Source organism: Ranitomeya imitator, chromosome 5 (genome assembly GCF_032444005.1).
Source record: "Ranitomeya imitator isolate aRanImi1 chromosome 5, aRanImi1.pri, whole genome shotgun sequence".
Lineage (NCBI taxonomy): Eukaryota > Metazoa > Chordata > Amphibia > Anura > Dendrobatidae > Ranitomeya > Ranitomeya imitator.
The window spans coordinates 363,202,865-363,227,473 of record NC_091286.1 but is presented as its reverse complement, the minus strand read 5'-3'; the positions used below and the strand labels follow the sequence as shown (position 1 = coordinate 363,227,473).

Below are 24,609 nucleotides of genomic sequence, written 5' to 3'. Positions count from 1 at the left end.
CTGCAGGCGCATGTCTCCACCATGTGCTTCCCAGGAAATCCGGTCCACACACAGGACCTTCCAAGCAGAGAGAGACCATGTGACCAAAGCATGGTCACATTATCTATTTGTAACCACTCCCAAAGGTGGGAGGTATGTGTGGTTATTCAGACCGCCCAGCTCTCCAACTAACCCTGTAAGCCTCCCTTTAAAGCTACACCAATACTTGTGGGACTACAGGTCCCAGAGCAACATTATCTGCTTTCAGTGCAGAGGATCTCCTCTGCGACATGTACCGGCCATTTACAATAATGCCGGACGTTGTCCCACCATCATAGTTATGCCTACGCCTGCCATGCATTCCCATGGCCCCCATATGCCTCTGTGTGTATTCTGAGGAGAACATGCAGTGCCCCCTAGCTATAACAGGGGTCACTTTTGGGTATTTTCTTTCATATACACCCCCAAAGTCACTTCAAATGTGAGGTGGTCCCTAAAAAAATATTTTTGTAAATATTGTTGAAAAAATGAGAAGTCGCTGGTCAACTATTAGCCCTTATAATGTCCTAACAAAAATGTTTTCCAAAATTGTACTGATTAAAAGTAGACAGGTGGGAAATGTTATTTATTAGCTATTTTGTGTGACACCACTCTCTGATTTATGGGTACAAAAATTAAAAGTTTGAAAATTGCAAAATTTTAAATTTGTTTGCCAAATTTCCATTTTTTCATAAATAAACGCAAGTTATATTGAAGAAATTTTACCACTAACATGAAGTACAGTATGTCACAAAAAAAAACTGTCTCAGAATCAGTGGGATACGTTGAAGCGTTCCAGAGTTATAACTTCATAAAGTGACAGTGGTCAGAATTGTAAAAATTGGCTTGGTCATTAAGTACCAAATTAGCTCTGTCACAAAGTGGTTAAATATATAGATCTCTGCAGATCTCTCCTCTTTTCGTTATAGGGGCGAAATCCGCAACAAAAATCAGCAATAGAAATTGAAATGCTGCAGATTTAAAATGTTGCACAATTTCTGGCTTAAAGTTTATATTCTTGGTTTTCCTTCTTACTGTGTAATTACATACAGTTAGGTCCATATATATTTGGACAGAGACAACATTTTTCTGATTTGGGTTATAGACATTACCACAATAAATTTTAAACAAAACAATTCAGATGCAGTTGAAGTTCAGACTTTCAGCTTTTATTTGAGGGTATCCACATTAAAATTGGATGAATAGTTTAGGAGTTTCAGCTCCTTAACATGTGCCACCCTGTTTTTAAAGGGACCAAAAGTAATTGGACAATTGACTCCAAGGCTATTTCATGGACAGGTGTTGGCAATCCCTTCATTATGTCAGTCTCAATTAAGCAGATAAAAGGCCTGGAGTTGATTTGAAGTGTGGTGCTTGCATTTGGAAGGTTTTGCTGTGAAGTAAACATGCGGTCAAAGGAGCTCTCCATGCAGGTGACACACGCCATCCTTAAGCTGCGAAAACAGAAAAAACCCATCCTAGAAATTGCTACAATATTAGGAGTGGCAAAATCTACAGTTTGGTACATCCTGAGAAAGAAAGAAAGCACTGGTGAACTCATCAATGCAAAAAGACCTGGGCGCCCACGGAAGACAACAGTGGTGGATGATGGCAGAATAATCTCTATGGTGAAGAGAAACCCCTTCACAACAGCCAACCAAGTGACCAACACTCTCCAGGAGGTAGGCGTATCAATATCCAAATCTACCATAAAGAGAAGACTGCATGAAAGTAATTACAGAGAGTTCACTGCACGGTGCAAGCCACTCATAAGCATTAAGAATAAAAAGGCTCGACTGGACATTGCTAAAAACCATCTAAAAAAGCCAGCACAGTTCTGGAAGAACATTCTTTGGACAGATGAAACCAAGATCAACCTCTACCAGAATGATGGAAAGAGAAAAATATGGCCAAGGCGTGGTATAGCTCATGATCCAAAGCATACCACATCATCTGTAAAACATAGCGGAGGCAGTGTGATGGCTTGGGCATGCATGGCTGCCAGTGGCACTGGGTCACTAGTGTTTATTGATGATGTGACACAGGACAGAAGCAGCCGAATGAAGTCTGAGGTATTCAGAGACATACTGTGTGCTCAGATCCAGCCAAATGCAGCAAAACTGATTGGTCGTCATTTCATACTACAGATGGACAATGACCCAAAACATAAAGCCAAAGCAACCCAGGAGTTTATTAAAGCAAAGAAGTGGAATATTCTTGAATGGCCAAGGCAGTCACCTGATCTCAACCCAATTGAGCATGCATTTCACTTGTTAAAGACTAAACTTCAGACAGAAAGGCCCACAAAAAAACAGTAACTGACAATCACCACAGTGAAGGCCTGGCAGAGCATCTAAAAGGAGGAAACACAGCATCTGGTGATGGCCATGAGTTCAAGACTTCAGGCAGTCATTGCCAACAAAGGATTTTCAACCAAGTACTAAAAATGAACATTTTATTTAAAATTATTGAATCTGTCCAATTACAATTGGTCCCTTTAAAAAGAGGGTGGCACATGTTAAGGAGCTGAAACTCCTAAACCCTTCATCCAATTTTAATGTGGATACCCTCAAATGAAAGCTGAAAGTCTGAACTTCAACTGCATCTGAATTGTTGTGTTTAAAATTCATTGTGGTAATGTCTATAACCAAAATTAGAAAAATGTTGTCTCTGTCCAAATATATATGGACCTAACTGTATTTAACGCCAGTGTAAGTCAATGCATCCTTATTATTTCAGCTGCTTATCAATTTTAGTAGCTATGTACAGTTGCGTTTTCTTGTGCCAATCAATTAATGCACTTTTCATTCAAGGTTCTAGTTCCTTTGAATCTCAGAAGATGGATAGGCCTTCAATTTCTGTTATATCTCCAACTAGTCCTGGAGCTCTTAAAGATGCACCTCAGGTCTTGCCAGGACAGCTGTCTGTAAGTATTTCACGTTACAGCTGGATACAATCTTTAATTTTGTGACCAGGGAATGCTTTACAAAGATGTGAGATTATGGCAGGAGAACAGCAACACCATCAAAAATGTTGCAAGAATCGGAAATCATAGAATAGGACACCCTGGGACCCCGAAAAATTGAGCTCTGCAGCCTTGTCTAGAACAGAGATGCACATAGTCGACTCCGGCTCCATTCATTGTCTATAGAAGTGCAGAGTACAGCTCTCCTCTATTTCCAGCAGTCCCATAGACAATGGAATAGAGAGAGCATACACATCTCAGCTCCATTTAAGTACAGTGACTGGTAACAGTTTAGGCACCCCTGGTCAAAATTACTATTATGAACATTTAAGCAAGTTGAAGATTAAATGATCTCTAAAAGGCCTACAGTTAAAGAAGACAGTTTTCTTAGTATTTTAGGCAAAAATAAATATATTTTCACGCTTTACATTTCAAAAATGGACCGATGCTAAAATTTGTGCACACCTGGAGATTTGTGTGCTCAGATAACTTTGACACATCAATCAGCCTGTTAGGGTTATGTCTTGTTCACTATCATTGTTGGGAAAGGCCAGGTCATGCAAATTTCCCTGCTTTATAAAACCCTAGCCTCCTTTAACCTTGTGCCAAAAAACCTGCAGCAATGGGTTCTTGTAAGCAACTGCTTAGCACTCTGAAAATGAAAATGGTGGAAGACCACAAAGCAGGAGAAGGCTATAAGAAGATAGCAATGCGTTTTCAAGCTGCCCTTTCTTCAGTTCGAAATGTAATTAAGATATAGCAGTTAACAGGAACAGTGGAGATCAAGATATGGTATGGAAGACCAAGCAAAATTTCAGTGAGAGCTGACTGACCCTGCTTGACTGAAAAAGACCTTCAGAAAAATTTAGCAAACTCTGGAGTTATGGTACATTGATCTAATGTTCAGAGATACTTTCACAAATATGGCTTCATGGAAGAGTCATCACAAGAAAACTCCTGCGTCTTCACCATAAAATTCAACATCAGAATTATGCAAAAGAACATATAAACAAGCTTGATGTATTTTGGAAACAAGTCCTGTGGGGACCGATGAGGTTAAAATAGAATGCTTTAGCCACAATGATCAAAGGTATGTGTAGAGAAAAAAAGGGCACAGAATTTCAGGAATAGAACATCTCCCCAGCTATTACACATGGAGATGAATCATTCCTGTTTTGGAGTTGTGTTGCAGTTAATGACAGTGGGAACATTTCACGGGTAGAGGGAAGAATGGATTCAATGAAATTTTTAACAAAATTCTTAATGCAAACAACACCATCTGTAAAAAGCTGAAACTGAAAAGAGGATGGCTTCTACAAATGGATAATGATCCTAAACACATGTCAAAATCCACAATAGATTACCTCAAAAGACAGAAGCTGAAGGTTTTACAATGGCCCTCACAGTCCCCTGATCTGGACATCATTGAAAATCTGTGGCTTGACCTCAAAAAAGCAGTGCATGCAAGACGACCCAGGAATCTCACAGAACTGTAAGAATTTTCCAAAGATGAATGGATAAATATCCCTCAAACAATTGAATTGAAAGACTCTTAGTTGTCTAAAGAAAGCGTTTAGAAGCTGTGCTACTTTCATAAGAGGCTTCTACTAAGTACTAACCATGCAGGGTGCCCAAATTTTTGCATTGGCCCATTTTCCTTTTTGTAATTTTTAAAATGTAAAAGATAAAAATATATCTATTTTTGCCTAAAATACAAATAAAATGTGTCATCTTTAACTTTAGGCCTTTTAGAGATCATTTAATCTTCAACTTGCTTAACTGTTCACAATAACAGTAATTTTGACCAGATGCTTGGGATCACTGTGGAGTCTCAGCAGTCAGACCTCCAGCAATCTGATTGCTATATTTTTTTTAACCCTCTAATGAACATTTGCCTCCATAAACAACATGCATCACAGGTGTGCCTCTTTTTAACTTTTTCTTTGCAAGATGCTGTGGTTGCCGAAGATTTTGTACTGTAAATTTCACGTTCCATACTATACATAAAGTTAAAAGTGTTTGTACTTTAAATGTCACTTTCTATACTATGCATAAGATTCTACATATGTCTTCTACCTAGGAAAAATCCCAATTGGGCATTAAAGGGAATCTGTCACCAGACTTTTGCTCATTCCAGGGATGTGTCCTTACTGGACTTCTTGATGCAGTTTTGATAAAATCCCTGTTTTATCAACTACAAATTTACCAGTTTTCTGACTGCTGAGCTCTTTACAACCCCGCCTACATCATTAATTGGCTGCTTTCTGTGTACACTGTGCATAGGCAGAAAGCTACCAATCAAAGGTGGGGGCGTGGTTATACAGAGCTCATGCATATGGAGGACAGCCTGGCAGCATGTTTATTCGTCCTCTAGTTATAATCTCCTGCTTATAAAAATTGTGATTTTATCGAAACTACAGCAAGCAGCACAGTAAGTGACACATCGCAGGAATCAGAGTCTTTGTCTTGTTCTTTAACTGGAGCTGATTCACAATAAAAACCTTGTGCCATCCCAAGTTTCATAACAAAAGGGTCTGGTGACCTGCTTGCCCGTAGATTAGCAGTGTGTAGTTTGTGCACAGTAGAGACACTGATGTCTGGGATGGAGAATGGCACACTCGGATGTGCTCTATGAACTCCATAGAAGTCGTGGAACGATACATTCACCCTTGTGCTCTAGGTCCTGAGGTGATGCTTCTAAATTATAAATGGTTATATATCTTATTATATACTTACCTTGTAATGTCTTCGCATCCTGTTCCGTCCAGATGTGTCCGGATCCCAGAATTCCAAGTGGCAGAAGTTCACTTTACGTCATATTGGAACACCCAAGTGATGGGTGTCTCAATATGGAACCTGCTGGTGGTACCAGCCTCTTGCGCGGTACCACCAGCGGAACACCATCACACCACACACACACACACACTGTATACGCCGTACGCACCACACACACAAACACACTGTATATACGGTACGCACCACACACACACACTATATGCCGTACGCACAACACACACACACTGTTTACTCCGTATGCACCACACACGCAAACACACACTGTATATGCCGTATGCACCACACACACACACACACACACACACTGTATACGCCGTACGCAGCCTCTTGCACGGTACCATTAGCAGAACACCGTTGCGAAAACGCTGCCGTCGGGATCAGCCGAATGATTCACTGACCGCCGCCATCTTTGTACAGGAGTAGAACATACGCAGTTTTTATGTGACCGCGCAGGCGCAGTGAATCATTCAGCTGATCCCGGTGGCAGATGCGCGATGTGTCTACAGGCAGAGGAAGCCTGTCACATTAAATGGGTTTTCCCACAAACGAAAGTTCAGTTTAAAAATTGTGTATGTCTGACTGTATACGGCGCATACCACAGCTCCTGGGTAGGGGAGGAAGCTAAAGACAATAGTGACATTACAGCAGGGGATCACAGTGGATTGATTTTGTGAGGGAAAATATTTCACTGACTGTTTTTAAACAATATTTTACCTCACAAAATGTATCATCTGTGATCTCCTGCTGTAATGTCAGTATTGTCTTTTGCTTCCTGGAGCTGGATAGCACATGGTTTAGACAGATCAAAGAAGAGAGCACAGATGGGAGAAGTCAGCACATGGGGAAAGAGAGAGTGGATAGGTGGGCGAGCACATAGTGGGGAGAGATTCTGAACGCTGCAAAGCCTGCCCCCATTGTGACATTACCGCCCTCACAATGCGATAGCATCGGGCCTCCATCTAGTACATTTATAAACCTATCCATGTCTGAACGATATTCACTCAGGTGGAAATATCCTGGAATTATTTTTACTTTGTTATCTGCCATGTAATCTATTCCCATAATGCTTATATTAGCTCCATAAAGTAACTTGTACATTACAGGCCACCGCTGCCTGTAGGAGAAAGGCTTTTCCGGCTGTGCCTTATTCTTCACTTTGTAACGGACCTTACAGCATCCTGGGGGTCTCTGTGCCGAAGGACCAGGCTGTCTACAAAGGTTCCCATGGCCTTTATGATCAACACAAAATGATTGGAATTACAAGCAGCTACAATCATCTGCCTTTGACTTTGCTTGTAAAAGGACGTAATCTTTAATGTGCGCGATATTTTGCATTATTGAATCGTTTGTCAGGTAGGAAAGAAAGGCTCCTGACACTTTGTAGGGGTGAATAAAAGGCTGTTCATAATGGACAGTGCTTCAAAATAGGGACGCTTTTTCTACACATCATTTTTCATATTTTCATAAAAACAGTTCCAGGATCATTTCCTAGAATTAAAGGAGTTGTCCTGTAATTAATCATAACCTATCCACAGGAGAAATGAGACCTGTTTGATCTCTGCTGCCGAGACATCCACGTGTGAGTTGTGTAGCAGTGAGAATGTGCAACCACCACTCCTATGGAGAATGAATGGAGCAGTGGTTGCACAGACTCGCTACCGCTCCGTTCACACAGGGACTATGAGCCTCCTGCTCTAGTGGTCGATGGGGGTCCCAGCTGTCAAACCAAAAGCATTTCACATTTATCCCTTATCCTCTTACATAGCTACATAGGTTGAAAGAAGACCTAGGTCCATCAAGTTCAACCTTTCTCCACCAATTATACATTTTGTCACTAAATTATCTATGACCCACAATGCCATCTTTGCTGAGGAAATCATCCAGCCCTTTTATAAAGTCTGTTATAGTGTCTGCCATTACTACCTCTTATGGTCGGGCATTCCACAGTCTGACTGCTCTAACTGTAAAGAACCCTTTCTTATTTAGCTGCCGGCATCGCCTTTCTTCCACTCGTAATGAGTGCCCCATGGTCCTTAGTATGGTCTTTGGAAGGAATAAGTCATGCACCAGTCCTTTTTACTGACCACACATGCATTTATACGTATAAATGAGATCTCATTTGAGACATTTTTTTTCTTAGCTAAATAAGCCCGACTTTCCAAGCTTTCGGTTTGTTTATTAGAAATCATTTTCACCCCTTAGCAACAGCCACCAGACATATTCCACTGTTGTGTGCAATCACTACATGATGCGGTCTCAGGAGCTGAGTCCACTCTTTACATCATGAGTGCTGGCTGTATTATATAGCCAGCTCTAGAGAATAACTGATGATCAGGGCTAGCACTAGCTCTATTTTCTTAAATGCTGCTGTTAAAGAAGCACTCCTCCCATCAAAGTTTTTATCCTCTTAATATATTGCATTCATCCTATTATATAGCACTGTGAGGTTACAATTGCTCTGGGTCAGGAGTTGAAGAGGGAATGATAAATGCAAGGTAAGAGACTTCCTGTTTCTACATAGAGCAGAGAAAAGAGAAGCACTGTATTTACTGGGTATGGATTTAATAAAAAATGTGAAAAACATAAAAAAAAACACTTTTAAAAACTTTAAATTATCTGTTTTTTACCCCAAATGTACATAGCAAAATATAAATATTAAAAAGTAACATATTTCGTATTGCCTCATAATTGCACAAAATAATAAAACTTAAAAATATTAATTCCATATAATGAATGTCAATTCAGAAAAAAATGAAATGTGATGAGAAAATAAAGTTCTGGCACAAGGAAAAAGGAGAGATGGTAATGAAAAATTATCCAGTCTCCAAAGGTTGAAAGCTACTTATAATGATAGATGTGATTCCTGTGACGCTAGTTGCTACTCACAAATAAGCTGTGAGGCTGGGTAGTCAAGAGGTCCGAGGTCAAAAGCCAATAGAGTACGTCATAGACAAAGGGATGAGACAAAGGTGTAGTCAGGAAACGAATGAATGGTCAAGGTAAATCCAAGGTCAAGCAACAAAGATCAGAATACCAGACAAGGATCATAGAGCCATCACACACCTCATTAGCAAAACCTACAATTGGCAGCAATTAAAGGCAGAGAGCTGATATAACCAGGTAATTACTCTGGACAATAGACACATGGATGAAGCCCCAGCACACCTTGGTCCTGAATGGGTGGCTAAGCTGTCACTTCAGATACTGACAGCTCAGTACACACCATTCCTAGATTTGACGGCTGAACTTTCATTTACTGCGTCCAGACACTCAGGAGGAATCGTGACAATTCCTCTTTGTGCCACTTGTACCACAAAATGTGAATATGACCTTACAATTTCAATTCTTTTTAAACTGTCTTTCCCATGCACTTTAGATTACTATATTGCAGATGAGACATTGCTGGAGGTGGAGATATTGGTATAATAAGGACAATTTCTTGCCCATTGCAACCAATTAGATCTCTTTTTACATTGGGAAACATGCTTTATAAAAACTGAATTTTGGCATCTGATTGTGGAAAGCACTATTAGTAGAACAGTTTTATGCATGATGGAAGATCGGTGTTCAGTCTAATGGAACACTGTGCATATACGGTAATTAGGGTACTGTTATTACACTGGTACTAATTCTATTTCATTTGCTGTAGGTAAAATTATTGTATGATAAAGTAGAACATCATCTAATAGTCACTGTGCTACAAGCAATAGATCTCCCACCGAGGCCAGATGGACGCCCCAGGAATCCCTATGTAAAAATGTATTTTCTTCCGGATAGAAGGTAAAGTGCTGCCCAGATATTGTTGCTATATAGTTATGGCCGAACCCTTGGATGTTCGGATCAAGCGGGTTTGGTTGTACATTTAAAAAAAAAGATTGGTTCGGGTACCAGAATAATACCCCAATCCGGACCTCATTTAGATGGATGAGGGATCCGAACATCCGTTGTTTGCCACTCTGTCATCTGCATGACAGCACGGCAAACACTGTCTCTGATCGGCAGTAACATTATAACCGGCGGTCGGAGAGCTGTGGTTCCCACGCAGTCATCTGGTGGGAAGAGTCAAGCAAAGCGCCAGAAGTGGCGCATCTAATAGGTGCATCTTCTTGGGGGTGGCTGTGGGCTGTTATTTTTAGTCAGGGTGACCAATCTCCATGGCCCCTTACCAACCTGAGAATACCAGCCCCCAGCCGTGTGCTTAAGCTTGGCTGGTTGTCAAAAGTGGGGGGACCCCATGCCGTTTTTTTAAATTATTAATTTCAATAATTAAAATAAAAACGGCGCGGGGACCCCTGTAGTCTTGATAACCAGCCATGATAAAGCTGACAGCTGAAGGGTTCTAGTCTCCAGCTGTCACTTTTGCCATGCTAATTATCAAAAATAGATAGGGGGGAACCCACACTGTTTTTTAATATTTATTTATTTATTTATAGCACAGGCGACGGTTGATGAATGCTCCCATCAGCCGCCACTTGCAGCAGGCATAGACTGATGGGAGTAGTACTGTCTCATCAGCCAATGCCTCTGTGACCGGAGGTACACATTTTACCACTGGTCACAGCTGCTGCCACTCTGACCGGCGGTAATGATCTGACCGCCAATCAGAACCACTGGTGTTTCTCACGCAGCCATGCTGGTGACAGCATGGGAAACACCGGATGTTCATTGTGCTGAACCTGAACAGTAATACGGAGTTCCTGGAGAAGTCCGTGTTCGGGATCTGTGCCCAAACAGTAGGTGTTTTGTATGGACGCTGAACTTTACTGTTCGGGCTCGCCCATCAATAGTGCTATATGATTAATTTTTTTTGTTATTTATGTATTTTCTTTTTTATGTAGATGTTTATAATAACATAATAATCTGGAGATAACCTTTATGAAGACAATTGTTATCTCAGAGATTGAAGGGGTTGTCCGCTTTCAGAAATTTTCTTCCTAGAAGTCTGTTAGTAGCGAAAAAACTTCCTTGGCATTTCTCCCCCTCCTCGGGTCTAGTTCTGAGTCTCAGCCGCTCCTCCCGGTGTCTGTTCTTTTCTGCAGCACTGACGTCACATCCATAGCCAATAACAGAGCTCAATGGTTCTATTGATTTAGAGCTACTCATATGCGCTGCGCTCACTGATTGCTTGCCACGCTGGCAACGTGACATTCTGAAAGTGCTGCAGATGCTAAAACAGCGGCAGAGACTAAGCGCTGGACTTTGCCAGGTAACTAAACAGGTTGTTTTTTTACTACTAATAGAGCTTATAGGAAAAAACATTACTGAAAGGAGACAACACCTTTAACAAAAAAATGCAATATTCCTAAATGATATGACATAAACAGTAAACACCAGTTCGCCATCCTTTGAATTGCCACTAGATGGCAGAGAGTAACTGTGCTCTTATTTTTCGGCAGCGATAAAAGTAAGCGGAGGACCAAAACAGTGAAGAAAAGCTCCGAACCAAAATGGAACCAAACATTTGTTTACTCCCATGTGCATCGGAAAAATTTTAGGGAGCGAATGTTAGAAATAACTGTATGGGATCAGCCAAGAGTGCAAGAAGAGGAAAGCGAATTCCTTGGAGAGGTATTCCTTTCAGTTCATTAAAGAAACAGGCTCCTGCGTAGTATAAAAGCAGCTTTTTTGTGCGCAAAATTCACTGCTTTTAACAATTGTGATTTCATTGGATGTGATTTCATGTGTTTTAAGACTCTGTGGAATTGGGCTTTTTGTGGCTGTGTGCACATAGGGTTTTTTTGGTGCAGAAACTGAGTGGAAACTCTCCAGATCCTCTTCAAAAATGCAAAATTCCTCCAACACTTGGAAGTTCTGCTCTGAAACCCCTGTAAAAAGACTGTGTGCACATAGCCTATGTGTGTTTTTAACTTTAAACTTATTTGGAATACCTCAAAAATGCATTTAAGGTTTCAATTGCATTTTTAAGCGCCGTGTCGCTGCATTTTTGCACTAAAAAATAAATATCATTACAAAGAGTTGTGTCAAATCCGCAACAAAACGCATCCAAAAAAGGGAAACACATAAAAAAGGCAAAACAAAACACAATTAACAGAGCAGACTGCTAATGCATATTTTGGTAAGGAAACCCATGGAAAACATGGTGAAAAATGAAACCTAAAAAACAGCAGCATTTTCCCACGTGGGAACATGGCCTAACGCTAAAAGGACAGAATTTTATGCCTATAGAAGAAACGAGCTGCAGATTTCCATTTTGAGCAATTTACTGTCATAAAGTTTTCAGTCGTTCAGGGGCATACACAACTAATAATTTGCGGTCATAGACTACCACATTTATCATCAGTATGGCAGAAATTAGGAGCATAGAGGCCTATGGATATGTCTGATGTGAGCAGATACTGCAGGGTGTGTTTCAGCTAGGAAAGCTGGAGATCATTTGTGTTCTTGTAGTCAGCAGACGTTACTGCTACTGTATATCTAATAAATATGGCATCATGCAGAAACCAATTTATTAATACACATAGATCAGAAACCCGAGTCAATACAATCTAATTAAAAAATAAAACCATTCATTGATCTGAAACATTGCTGGAAGTTATTTTCACTAAGTGTCCAAATGTAAAAAGCCTAAACTCTTCTGGTTTTAATAATTAAATGATTGATTGAATGAATACAGAGTACAGTTAGTTACTACAGCCAAATAATGATCATATACTGAACAAGAACTGTGTTTTTGTCTATATTAGATTTTCTCCATGAGTTTAATGTCTCTATTGGATTACAGTGTATCTGGACAATGTCTATTAGCGAGGACACTAGATTGGGAACATCAGTCATTTATTCAATGTTTGCTCATTTATGATTTGATTGTTTAGTATCTTAGGTTTCTACTAACTTAGCCTTTATATATCTTTACTAGTGATGAGCGAGTGTCCTCATTGCTCGGGTGTCCTCCGAGTATTTATGACTGCTCGGAGATTTAGTTTTCTTCCTGGCAGTTGAATGATTTACAGCTATTAGCCTGCTTGATTACATGTGGGGATTCCCTAGCAACCAGGCCACCCAGGGCCGGCGTCAGCACCCGGCACTCCGGGCAAATGCCGGGGCCCTGGGGAGAGAGGGGGGCCCACTTACAGCTGGGAGAGCAGAGCAGGAGATAACATGCTCTCTCCGCCCACAATGTCACTGCTGGCTGCGTTCTCTTAACCCCTATGTGCCAGCTCTGACACAAGCATCTTCTCACTCAGTCAGTGCAGCCAGGCAGGCACACATAGGGGTTAAGAGAAGGCAGCCAGTGTGACTGTTTGTGGGCGGAGAGAGCACGTTCTCTGCTCTCCCCCCTGGGTGGCTGCAGTGCTGAGCTGAACTTATCAGGCAGATTCCGAGGAGCTCCGTCCTACCCGTGCCCCAGTGAGTGTTATGGTATCCAGCAGTGGTTGAAGTTGTGGCTCAGTCTGCTGCTGTCTGTCTCCGCTGCCTAAAAATGTGGGTGATGTCTGGAGCAGCTGGTGGGGTGCAGCCTGTAGCCGCCCAGCTCACCCAGAATACATGCATGCTGCACCAAACCTGCACCAGTGGGATAGGAAGAAGCTTAACCCCTTCCCATCTGTATGAAGGTTATTGCTAAACCTTAAAGATAACAATCCGACCCGCATAAATGGGGTTAACCAGATGCCAGGAGGAAGGGGAGCTGCTGCCATGGATAAAACTGAGCTGTGGGCTGTACATTGGGGCCCCGTGGCCCCAGGCTGGTGACTGGAGGGACTCTGCCCAGTGCTGGCATGTGGGTGATTTCTGCGTCTCAGTTTCTCTCCTCCACATCACACTGTGCAGGCACAGCAACATTGGTTGTCTCTGTCCAGGTCCCAGCAGCTGCCACTGCTCCCACCAAGGACATGGCATCACTTAACCCTTCCCCTGCAGCCACCGGCAACAAATCCACATTATTCCTTGATTAAATCAGGTTCCAACCCAATAGAGGAGCAGACATTTCCTGCTGCCATTAGGGTCCGGGAGGGGGTGACATTGGCTGCCCTGCTACTCTGTAGTGGGGGGTGACAAGTGTAACATGGGGTAACGATGACGGAGAAATGCACAGGGTAATAGTGAGCGCGACAGAGGGCAGTGTATGGTATGGAGCAGTCAGGGGGTGGGCTGCAGGATCCCCCCATACTGTACATGACTGCCCGGGACAGGGAGGCGTTTAATGAGCTTCTAATGACGAGGCACTAATTGGGTCATTAGGGTTTGTGGTAAGGATTCAGCATCAGGTCCCTCATTAATGCCCGAGCCGCCTGTTACTTTGTAGCACAGATCTGTTGGGGCCGCAAAACCAAACAACGTTGTTTATGTAGAAAAGTCTTTGTTTCATAGAAAAACTCAAAACAGAAAAGCACCTCTCCTGTATATATACACTGCACAGCACCTTTCCTCCTGTATATATACACTGCAGAATTTACAATAGCTGTCACTCATGTAAGAAGTGAAATCTGGCATTGTACTATACATTTCTCTGCCGTATCTGTGCATCATAAATCGGGGTATGTGTTAAAGGGGGGGGCCCACTGAGACTCTTTCGCCAAGGGCCCTCGAAAACCTGGAGCCGGCCCTGAGGCCACCCCCACATGTACTTAGACTGGCTACTAGCTGTAAATCATTCATCTGCCGCCATGAAAACAATCTACGAGCACTAAAAAACACTCGGAGGTCACCCGAGCGTGCTCGGGAAAACCCGAGCAACGAGTACACTCGCTCATCACTAGTCTTTACGTATACCCCTGATGGCAGTATTGTTCTTTGTCCTGTAGACTTTAAATTGGTCATTCATTATTTATCTCGATTAGTGTTTTTTCTCCACCCCCAAATCTTACACATCTGATGTCCTCAATGAAGATGTCTCATCGGTTCTTTGTTTTTCTTCATCCAGAGCATTTGGTGTTTTTACATTCCATTCCATTCCATTGTGAAAAAGTGTTCCTAAAATTGCTCATTTTACGATGCTCGTTCATCAGGTGAAATTAACTTTTGTGCTGCACAAAAGATTATCGTTTTTGGCAACACATCATTCGGTGTAAATAGGACTCGTGCTGATGAGAACAATGACAGCCTATGTGCTCTTAACACATAGTCAGCTATGAATGATGCCACGCCACTAGCCCCAACGTGTGTTTTGCGTCGGCTTCCTCAGGGGATGTGATGGAGAACTTGAACCTAAAGAAAAATTAGGACCATCTGGCCTGTCTAGGCATTAGCAGTTTAGCTATTTCAATGTAGGCTAAATTTTTATGGTCAGTGACCACAGGGATTTGATGAACCTCCAAAAAATGCCTCCATTCTTCAAAAGCTAATTTAACAGCGAGTAACTCACAATTCACGAGATCATAATTTCTTTCAGCAGATGAATATGTCTTCTAGTAAAATACACATGGCCACAAATTAGTCAAAGATTTGGCAACCTGAGATAACACAGCCCCTACCCCAAACTCTGAAGCATCCATCTCCACAATTAATGTTTCCTGAAGATTGGGTTGGATTTGAACAGGAGCAGACATAAAATACTTTAATTTTTCAAAAGCCCCAATAGCATCCTTTGAATAAACCTTGAGGTCTGCCCCCTTACATATGAGGTCAGTAAGACGTTTAACAATCTGAGCAAAGCCCTTAATGAATTTCCTATAATAGTTAGCAAATCCTAGAAAGGTTGCAACGTTTTTAGATCACTAGGTTGATCCCAGTCTATCATGGCTTGCACCTTCCCAGGATCCATTTTAAAGCAATCAGCCGACAAAATGTATCACAGAAAGGAAACCTGAACAGAAAAAATACATTTCTCAGTTTTTTGCAAACAAATAATTTTCCTTCAATCTTTGTAAAACAACACGGAAAAGTTCATGATGACAATCCAAATCAAAAGAGAAAATTAAAATATATTCAAAGTAAATAGCAACAAATCTCCCAATGCAATCAGAGAATACATCATTCATAAAGTTTTGAAACACTGCTGGTGCATTGGTTGACCTACAAGGCATAACAAGATTTTCAAATAGACCCTCTGACATTAAAAACACTGTCTTCAACTCATCACCTTTCTGGATGCCTATCAAATTTTACGCCTCTCTAAGGTACAGTTTAGAAAAACATTAAGCCCCAGTAAGCTTATAAAGGTCGGGGATGAGTCGAAGTGTGTATGTGTTCTTAACCATGATCTTATTAAGTTCTTGGAAATCGAGGCAAGAACGAAGACCCCGTTTTTTTTTTTTTTTTTTTTTTACAAAGAAAAATACAGCACCCACAGGGGAGGAGGAGGGACGGCTATGATCCTTCTGTAAACTTTCATTCACATAAATTTTCATGGCATTACATTCTGGTCGAGATAAATTATAAAGACGGGCTTTTGGTAATTTATCGCCAGGGATAAGATCAATAGGACAGTCATAAGGATGATGGGGAGGTAATATCTCTGCTTTTTTTTTCCAAGAATACATCTCTGAAGTCTTTCAGGTACTACGGTAGATGCTCATATGACATTTGAGGCCCCACTTAACAATTTCTTTCTTACACCAATCAATCAATAATGATTGTGAATGAGCAACCATGGAAGCCCCAATATCACCCCAGCAGGTAGGTATCCAAGAAAAAAAAGGATATGGATACTGAGTGAAGTGCTCCTATTTGAAGCGTGAATTCCACCTTTATAAAGTTGACACAGTTCTGAAGTATAGATGTTTTGTAAAACACCAAAAATGTAATGGGTTTTGCCAGACTAACTTTCCCTAATCCTAATTTCTGAACCAGTTCACAATCAATAAAGTTAGCAGCAGACCTACAGTCAATGAAAGCCAATGCTGGCAATACCTGGTTCTTGAAAGACAAAACCGTCTTAAGTGCTACTTTATCTGAGGAGAAAAAGGGTACCTGGAAGTCTAGGTGACATTCTCGATTATCACCCAGACTTAGACGTTTTCCCGACTGCTTATTTGCTTAAGGACGAGCTGAACAGTCCTTTAAAAAATGTCCTACGAGACCACAGTAGAAACAGATTGCAAGATCCTGTCTGCGTTCTTTCTCCAAGGCATGAAAACCGGCAGCCCCAACCTCCATTGGACCTACTGCAAGAAAACGGGTCTGCTCCAGGGGAGAATACAAGACATCCCGCTGCTCACCAAGCCTATCACAAATTCGGCAGTTCACCAGTACAGCCTTTATAATGGCTTCCAACAAATAACAAAGGGGATCATGCAGATCCAGGGTGTCTTTCAGTGATTCAGTCACACCTCTGTGAAGTTGGCACCTAAGGACTGCATCATTCCACTGAACCTCAGTGGACCACTGTCAGAATTCAGTAAAGTAGTTTTCAGAGGTGCAGCTCCCCATGTCAGGTTCATGATCCTAGCCTCAGTGGCCTTGATTCTGTTTCGGTTTTTCATAGATTTACCCATAAGACATCAAAAAAGACATCAACTGAAGACCTTTCTGGGCTTGTGAAGAAAAAGAAAATGCCCAAGTCTGGGGACCCCCTCGCAATAGAGACTTAACTATTCCTACCCACTTGGACTCATCTCCTAAAGACCAGGGTCATGGGATAAAGAGTAGTTTACAACTCTCCCTGAATACTCAAAACTGGCTGTTTTCCCTTTCTCTCTATGTTCTCCCTCTCTCTCATAGGGGACAGACATCACATTCTCTGCTAGCAGTGAAAGGCTACGGGGAGATTTCATAAGGCTAATTATCTGACCCTGCAACTGGAACTGTGATGATCCCAGACTCTGGTATTCCTCAGTCAGATCTTGCATCATTTAGGTCAAGTTCACCACCTGACCGCAGAGCGTGTGAACAAAATCCATACTGGTGAACAAAAAAAAATAAAATATATATATACGGTCAGTTGTAATGTGATGCTGAGTCACTGAGACAGGGTAGACAGAAGGTCCGAGGTCAGATACCAGGAGATCTCGTAGTACAATGGTGTGAAACAAAGGAGTGGCCAGTCAACGGTCAAATGCCAGAAGGGTACAAAAAACAGATAGTAAGAGGCCAGGTCTTGGGTCAGATAACTGAAGTCAGAGTGCTTCAAAAGCAGATGGGATAATTCAAAAGAGTAGTCACAACAAAAGAGAGAGAGCAAGCAAACACACCTAACTAAAGCAAATCTACAACTGACAATTTGCTGCACACAGCAAGCCAGTTAAATACCCTGCAAATCATTGGAGGATGGGAGGCACCTGAGGAAATGCCAGCAGGATAAACCAGATTGACAGCTCTGCTGTTCAGTCAAAACACTGATAGCCCTGCACACCCCAGGATCAGATTGGATGACTGGACTGTCACTCATAAAACTGACAGTCCAGCACACCGCAGGTCCCATAGGGCGGCTGAGCTGTCACTGACAGCATCCCTAGGCCACGGTCAGATGTGAAACCATGACAAAAGTTTTGGTAAGACAAAAAGGACAAGGACTAAAAAGCCATCATAATCTTCTACGTGATATTAGGTGACATCAAAGTCCTCTAATTTGACATTTCTGAATATATTAAATTTATAATTAACATTATTTTTTTGTAAAATAATTTTTGCAGTCAAGCTTCATTAAAATTTTTGCACTGTTTGCCTTGTATAGATTGTCTACTGCACAATAAGTTAATGGAGAATTCAACAGTCAGACTATCTAGCCTGAAGTTTGTAGCTGTTATTTATCTTTTTCTGACCTCATCTCAGCTGATTTGTTACTATAGACCAGGGGTGGGGAATCTTTTTACTACGAAGGGCCATTTGGATATTTATACCATCCTTCACAGGCTGTACAAACTCTGCCCACAAAGTACATCCTGACTGGCACTGGTTTCAGGACGTAATCTTTCATTGCATCCCCTTCAGTGTTCAGTAGTGAACACTGCTTGTGTGTGCTAACAGAGCAAGAAGAAATTAATGAGCTTGTGGCAATCAAAATGCAGCTCCCTGCCCAAGAATGCGGTCCCTGACAATCTGCTCGGGGGCCTGATAAAAGGTCATCGAGGGCCCTGGGGTCTGAGGTTCCCCACTCCTGCTATAGACTATGGTGGCAAGGGCAATTCAGTAACATTGATTCTGGGGGCCCACTGTTCATCTACATACGAATAATACATTGCCCTCTTTCACAAATTTACCTGTGCTGCTATGTAATAAAGTTAGTAGTTGGTTGGCTGAATGATGACATGCTGCTTTTGTCTGTACATAGGTATTCAAATGTATTGGGCCAGCTACTGGTCATGATAATGGAAAATGGCTTACTCCCACACAGGGGCCTACCAAGGTATTCAACTGTTCTCCTGTGGAGCAGTTTGAGTGTTATGATTGTGTAACGACACTTTTGGGAAAATTGGTAAAACACTAGAAACCGCAACTGAGCCAGCTGTTTCTTGTACAGACTAAAGATTTTGACTCCGCAGTCCCTAGTGGTGCCTACTAGTGATGAGCGAATATACTTGTTACTCGAGATTTCTCGAGCACGCTCGGGTGACCTCCGAGTATTTTTTAGTGCTTGGAGATTTAGTTTTCATCACCTCAGCTGAATGATTTACATCTGTTAGCCAGCTTGATTACATGTGGGCATTCTCTAGCAACCAGGCAACCCCACATGTACTTATGCTGGCTAACAGATGTAAATCATTCAGCTTCGGCAATGAAAACTAAATCTCCGAGCACTAAAAAATACTCGGAGGACCCCCGAGTGTGCTCGGGAAATCTCGAGTAACAAGTATACTCACTCATCACTAGTACCTACATTGGCTAGAATAGGCCTAACAGACTAAACTATAGCAGCTCAGACCTATGGTACCTGAAAGGCCATTGAGTCCCTCACATTCCTCCTAAGGAACCGGAGGGCATGGCAGAGTGTGATTTACCTACAGAAGGGAAGGTAGAAAGAGGTCCCAGAGTGCGTTAAAACAAACCACGAAATACAAGTTAAGAAGATAAGGTATGTACTGCTAAAGAGTATGCCACCTTCTTCCTAAACAAAAAAAACAGAAGATAAGTGCAGGGTGAAAAGCATAATCAGAGATCAGAGATAAACCTTAGTTGGTCTTTCACTGACTAGCATAAACAACGGCAGTATGGCTGGACATCCAAATGAGAATATCACCAGCAGGAAATACCAGCAGGGGGACAGTATATATAGCCCTTCCTGAAAAGTGATTGGGCAGACAAATGATTTAACAAAAACACCTGTCACTCCAAAAAGACTAAAGCAAAGATAACAATCAATAAACACCTAGAGAAAACGTGTAACTGCTATGGCTCAGTGGATAGAGAAACCGACCACAAAGCACAGGCTCAAGGCACACACGCATAACGCCGGGCTTGATTGTAAACCACATCAAGGTAAATTCTGCCATGAAACAAAGAGCCTGTTAAAGACAAAGATTGCAAAACTTATAATGAAACCCTACTTCAAAATTATTTTTATCCCCTAATACATGCATTTAACTATAAAATAACTTGTCCCCACAGGTGGGCAAATCCTTTAAGTATTGCTATGACTGTTGCATCCTTATATCGTTCTTTGTTGTTTTAACTCATCTTGCATTATAAATTAGCGACTGACAACAAACTGGCTTAGATAGATAAAGTCTGCATGTGTCTGTCAGAGGCATTGTGAGTCCATTACCAGATGTTACGTAGACTGCTCAGGTTGAAGTCTCCATGGTGTTCATTACTCATGATCCCCGAAAGGCTTTTTGGCTTCTCTTCTCATGGTGTAACTTTCTTCTCAGATTCTCATAGAGCTAGAGACTGCACTATTAGATGATGAACCTCACTGGTATAAACTGCAAACGCATGATGAGTCTTCACTACCTCTGCCTCAGCCATCACCTTTCATGCCAAGGAGACATGTACATGGAGAAAGTTCTAGCAAAAAATTACAAAGTAAGTACCCTGTGCGTCAGCATTATGTCTGCTTATCACTGTGTGCGTATCCCTCTGTGCTCCATGAAATGACCACCTATGGTTTGCTGTTGTACAGGATCTCAGCGAATCATTGATAGTGACTTCTCAGATTTTGATGTTGATGATGGTATTGGAGTTGTGCCTCCAGGTGCGTTGGTAAAAGGCATGGTCCCATCTTCTCTTTGTTTTCTGCTTCTTTTTCACTAATCCAGATTCCAGTAGGATGTTCATTTTGGAGATTCAGTGTATTGTGGAGACTAATCTAATGAATAAAGAACATCATTTAATTACCCTTTTCTGCAACCAACCGCGCACTTGAAATCATTTCCAAAGCTTTTATTTCTGATCAAACTGGTAAACCATGGGGTTACTAATCATTTTACTTCACAATGCTCTGAGCTAATAAATGCAACATTGTTTCTACAGCGTGAACACCATGACATTGTTGTTTAAGATGCATAGATGCGTACTATCTGTTTTATTTGTTCTGCTTGTTGGACTAACTAGTCTGTAGTTCTCATGAATCCGCTGCTGCACGAAAGTGTTAACAGTGCATGATGCATGGCTGCCAGTCTATAATTTGCAATAACAGTAGGATGTAATTAGGAACTGGAAATTTTCTCATGGCACCACACTAATGCTTACAGCTATGGCTTTCAAACCAATCCCAAAATTCTCTATAGCTTCTCCTGTATTCATGTAAATGCTAGAAAATTGTTTGGGACTTAATTTTAAAGGCTATGGACACCTTTGCATGTTTCTAATTTATTCTGCAATGGGTTTCATAACAATTTTCATCCATTTTATCTGTATTTTGCATCTATTATACTCACATACTCTTTGAACACGCTAGGGCCTAGACTTCTAAAATTGAGGTTCTGCTTGAGCAAATTTTGTGAGCCCATTTGCCAGCAGACAGGTGACCTCATTAAGTGGGAACATACACTAACAGGCATGGCTTTAATGGGTTTAGCCTACAAATATAATGGGTAGGTGAGATCTAATTCTAATTAATCCTTTCCTGCCCTTTAACGTACTATTACATCATCGAGCTGGTGCAAGTTTGTGTAGTGGGCTCAGGGCGGGCATCTGCTTCTAACGGGAGCGAGTGGAGTAGTTCGGAACTCTATTAATCCATTAAATGCCGCTGTTAATCACTGACAGCAGCATTTAAACAGCACAATCCTGCCCAGCATTGTTATTTGCACCCATTGGTTCCCCCCTAAACCGTGGGCAGCTGTTGAGATGGTTGGCATGTATAGGAGAACATGTTTAGAACTATGAATACAATACTTAAAAATGCTACTTTAAAACAATAAATAAATAAAATACTTAGAAATTCAAAGTACCTCTTTTACCCAGTTTAGAATAAAGAAATTAAAACATTCAAAAGAGTATATTTGGCATTGTCGCCTCCACAAAATGCTAAACTTGTTTAATCTGTATGAGAAATGTTGTAAAAAATAGAAAGAAAAATCAAAGAAATCAAGAAAGTTTCACCACACCGCTGAGAAAAAATCCAATAACAAACTATCAAAACAAAGCCCTCATATAGCTCCATTCGCAGAAAAATAAAAAAAAGTTAGTGGCACAAACCAGAATATTTTTTTACGAAGGTCACAACACTTTTAAGCCTGTTTGGTGTAGCCCTAATTGAAGTGACCTGAAAAATTATGATGTCGGATAATTTTTACTGAACATTGAACAACAAAAAAAAATAAAAAAAATGCAAAAAACAATGGCAAAATTTTGTTTTTTTTACCACTGCATCTCATCTTGAATTTGTTTTCAAATTCTCAGTACTTTATATGGTAAAATTGATGGTTTCATTCAAAACGAAAACTCATCCCACGTAAAACAAGCCCTCACATGGCTATGTAGACGGAAAAGAAAAAAAAAAGGATTATTTTTGAAGAAGAGGAGGAATCACCGAGCAAAGATGGCAGGAGTGTCAAATATGGAGATAGCCGCTTTCTCTCAACTAAAATGACAAGCATCTCCTAGCAAAATACATCGGTACTCTGAATCCATTCTGCTCCCTGTCATACTCCAGCCCGACTATCTCTTCTCCTGAAAGCTCATCTAAGTTCGAATGTCATCAAATCAAATATAATCAAGTCACATTGGTGCTTACCTGAGTTTTCAGAACAACAGAGTAAAGGGCTGGAGGCCGAACCCAAAAGGATTTGGCTGTCGGGATAATACTAAATGGGGCTTGCAATGTATTCTAATACATGCAAGGTGCAGATAAAGGTTTAAAGAGTCTCAAAGAAAAGCCAAATAAGAAAATGATACATACAATGTATTAAAACATTCAAAGATGTCCAAAGATTTCAAGACTACAAATGACAAAGGATGATCTATCACAGTGAGAGAACTTGACCTATTCATAAAGCATGGTTATCTTTACAATTTAGGGCAGTGGTCCCCAACTCCAGGCCTCGAGGGCCGCCAACAGTGCAGGTTTTCAGGATTTCCTTAGTATTGCACAGGGGTTGGAATCATCACCTGTGCAGATGATCACATTACCACCGATGCAATACTAAGGAAATCCTGAAAACCTGCACTGTTGGCGGCCCTCGAGGCCTGGAGTTGGGAACCCCCGATTTAGGGTGTTAATCATTTGTACAAATTGCAAATTGATATCAATTTGTATTAATCTCTAGAACAAGGAAGCTCTTCTTGCCTATAGAGCGGGATTTTAAGAGTCCTGGATGAATATACTTTATCGGTAGCAGAAGGTGTCCCTATTTTCAGAGCTTCTGATATGCCATTTGAGGACTGATTCCAGTATCAGATTTTTCTCTTGTGGGAGTCTTCCTCCCAGTATTAAAGGCTGGATGTGAGGTTTGTGTGTATCCAGGGTGCATAAATTTAAAAGAATCTGGCACTCAAATGAGAATTATGGTGAAATCAGATGAGAATTTTATTATGTGGTCGAAAAAGTGTGTACAGTACGTGACGTTTCGGTCTTGCATCAACCTTTTTCAAACATACACTCTACTGTAGAAGTATCTTAAGCTACAAAAAATAAAACTTAGAAAAAATTACGGTACATCAAATAAAATAGTAAATAAGAATTACAAAAGATAAGAAAAAATGACAGCATGGTATTTAGAAGAAAATGATATTCGGGAAAGATATATACATGGTTATGAGACAAATCTACAGGTAAATCACCAAAAACCAGTGTAGAAGTAGTATATGACCACTGTTGATCCTGAAAGATCTTGAACAGGATTTTCAGGATCAACGCTCAGCGTCTTATTAACTACTCCTACCGTGGTTTTTGGCGACTGATCTATAGATTTGTCCGTTGTCTCATACACATGTATATAATTTTCCCGAATATCATTTCCTTCTGTCTTATATTTTGAGATCTATGGGGTAAGATTCCTCCATGTTGAGAGTAACAAGCCAGGTGTGGCATGCTAGTATGAGGAGACTTAAACACTAGAGTTGAGCGACCTTGACCTTTTTAGAGTCGAGCCGGGTTTCGCGAAACCCGACTATCTCAAAAGTCGGGTCGAGTGAAATCGGCCGATTATGACGTAAAGTCGGGATCGACCGAAACACGAAACCCAATGCAAGTCAATGGGGCAGCATAGTCGGCAGTGAGTGGGGGCCAGGAAAACACCTAGAGTGCCCATTTTAATGTCAAAACCATCCATTCTTCTTAATGAAGCTTGTCAAGCGTAATTTACCTTATAATAATTGGAAGGCATTTGAAATTGGGGGTCATTTGGCTAAAGTTGTGGTGGGTAGGGCTGGTTCAAGTAATTAGTGGACCCAGGAAATCTGGACCACGTCACGGCAGTGGAGCAGGGAGAGGTAAGTATTTCAACTTTGCAAGTGCTGTGAACCTGAGCAAGCAGGGGGGGCCCACTCGTTGGCATTGGCACTGGCACAGGGCCCCTCAAAGTACAGCGGTGTGTTTGCACGGCGGG

At 41.3% G+C, this 24,609-nt stretch overlaps 1 protein-coding gene across 33 annotated transcripts in view; it reads left to right on the top strand.

Moving 5' to 3' along the window:
• The window catches only part of RIMS1 (regulating synaptic membrane exocytosis 1), a 540,636-nt gene that overhangs the window by 247,216 nt on the left and 268,811 nt on the right, over positions 1-24,609 (top strand). For 21 of the 33 annotated variants that reach the window (XM_069726596.1, XM_069726604.1, XM_069726589.1 and 18 more), the window contains 5 exons: positions 2,832-2,944; positions 9,429-9,559; positions 11,176-11,347; positions 20,488-20,641; positions 20,739-20,810. In XM_069726596.1, coding sequence (XP_069582697.1) covers positions 2,832-2,944; positions 9,429-9,559; positions 11,176-11,347; positions 20,488-20,641; positions 20,739-20,810 — 642 coding nt within the window. The remainder of the gene's footprint in view (positions 1-2,831; positions 2,945-9,428; positions 9,560-11,175; positions 11,348-20,487; positions 20,642-20,738; positions 20,811-24,609) is intronic. The other 12 variants (XM_069726603.1, XM_069726584.1, XM_069726577.1 and 9 more) reach the window with 1 other exon arrangement.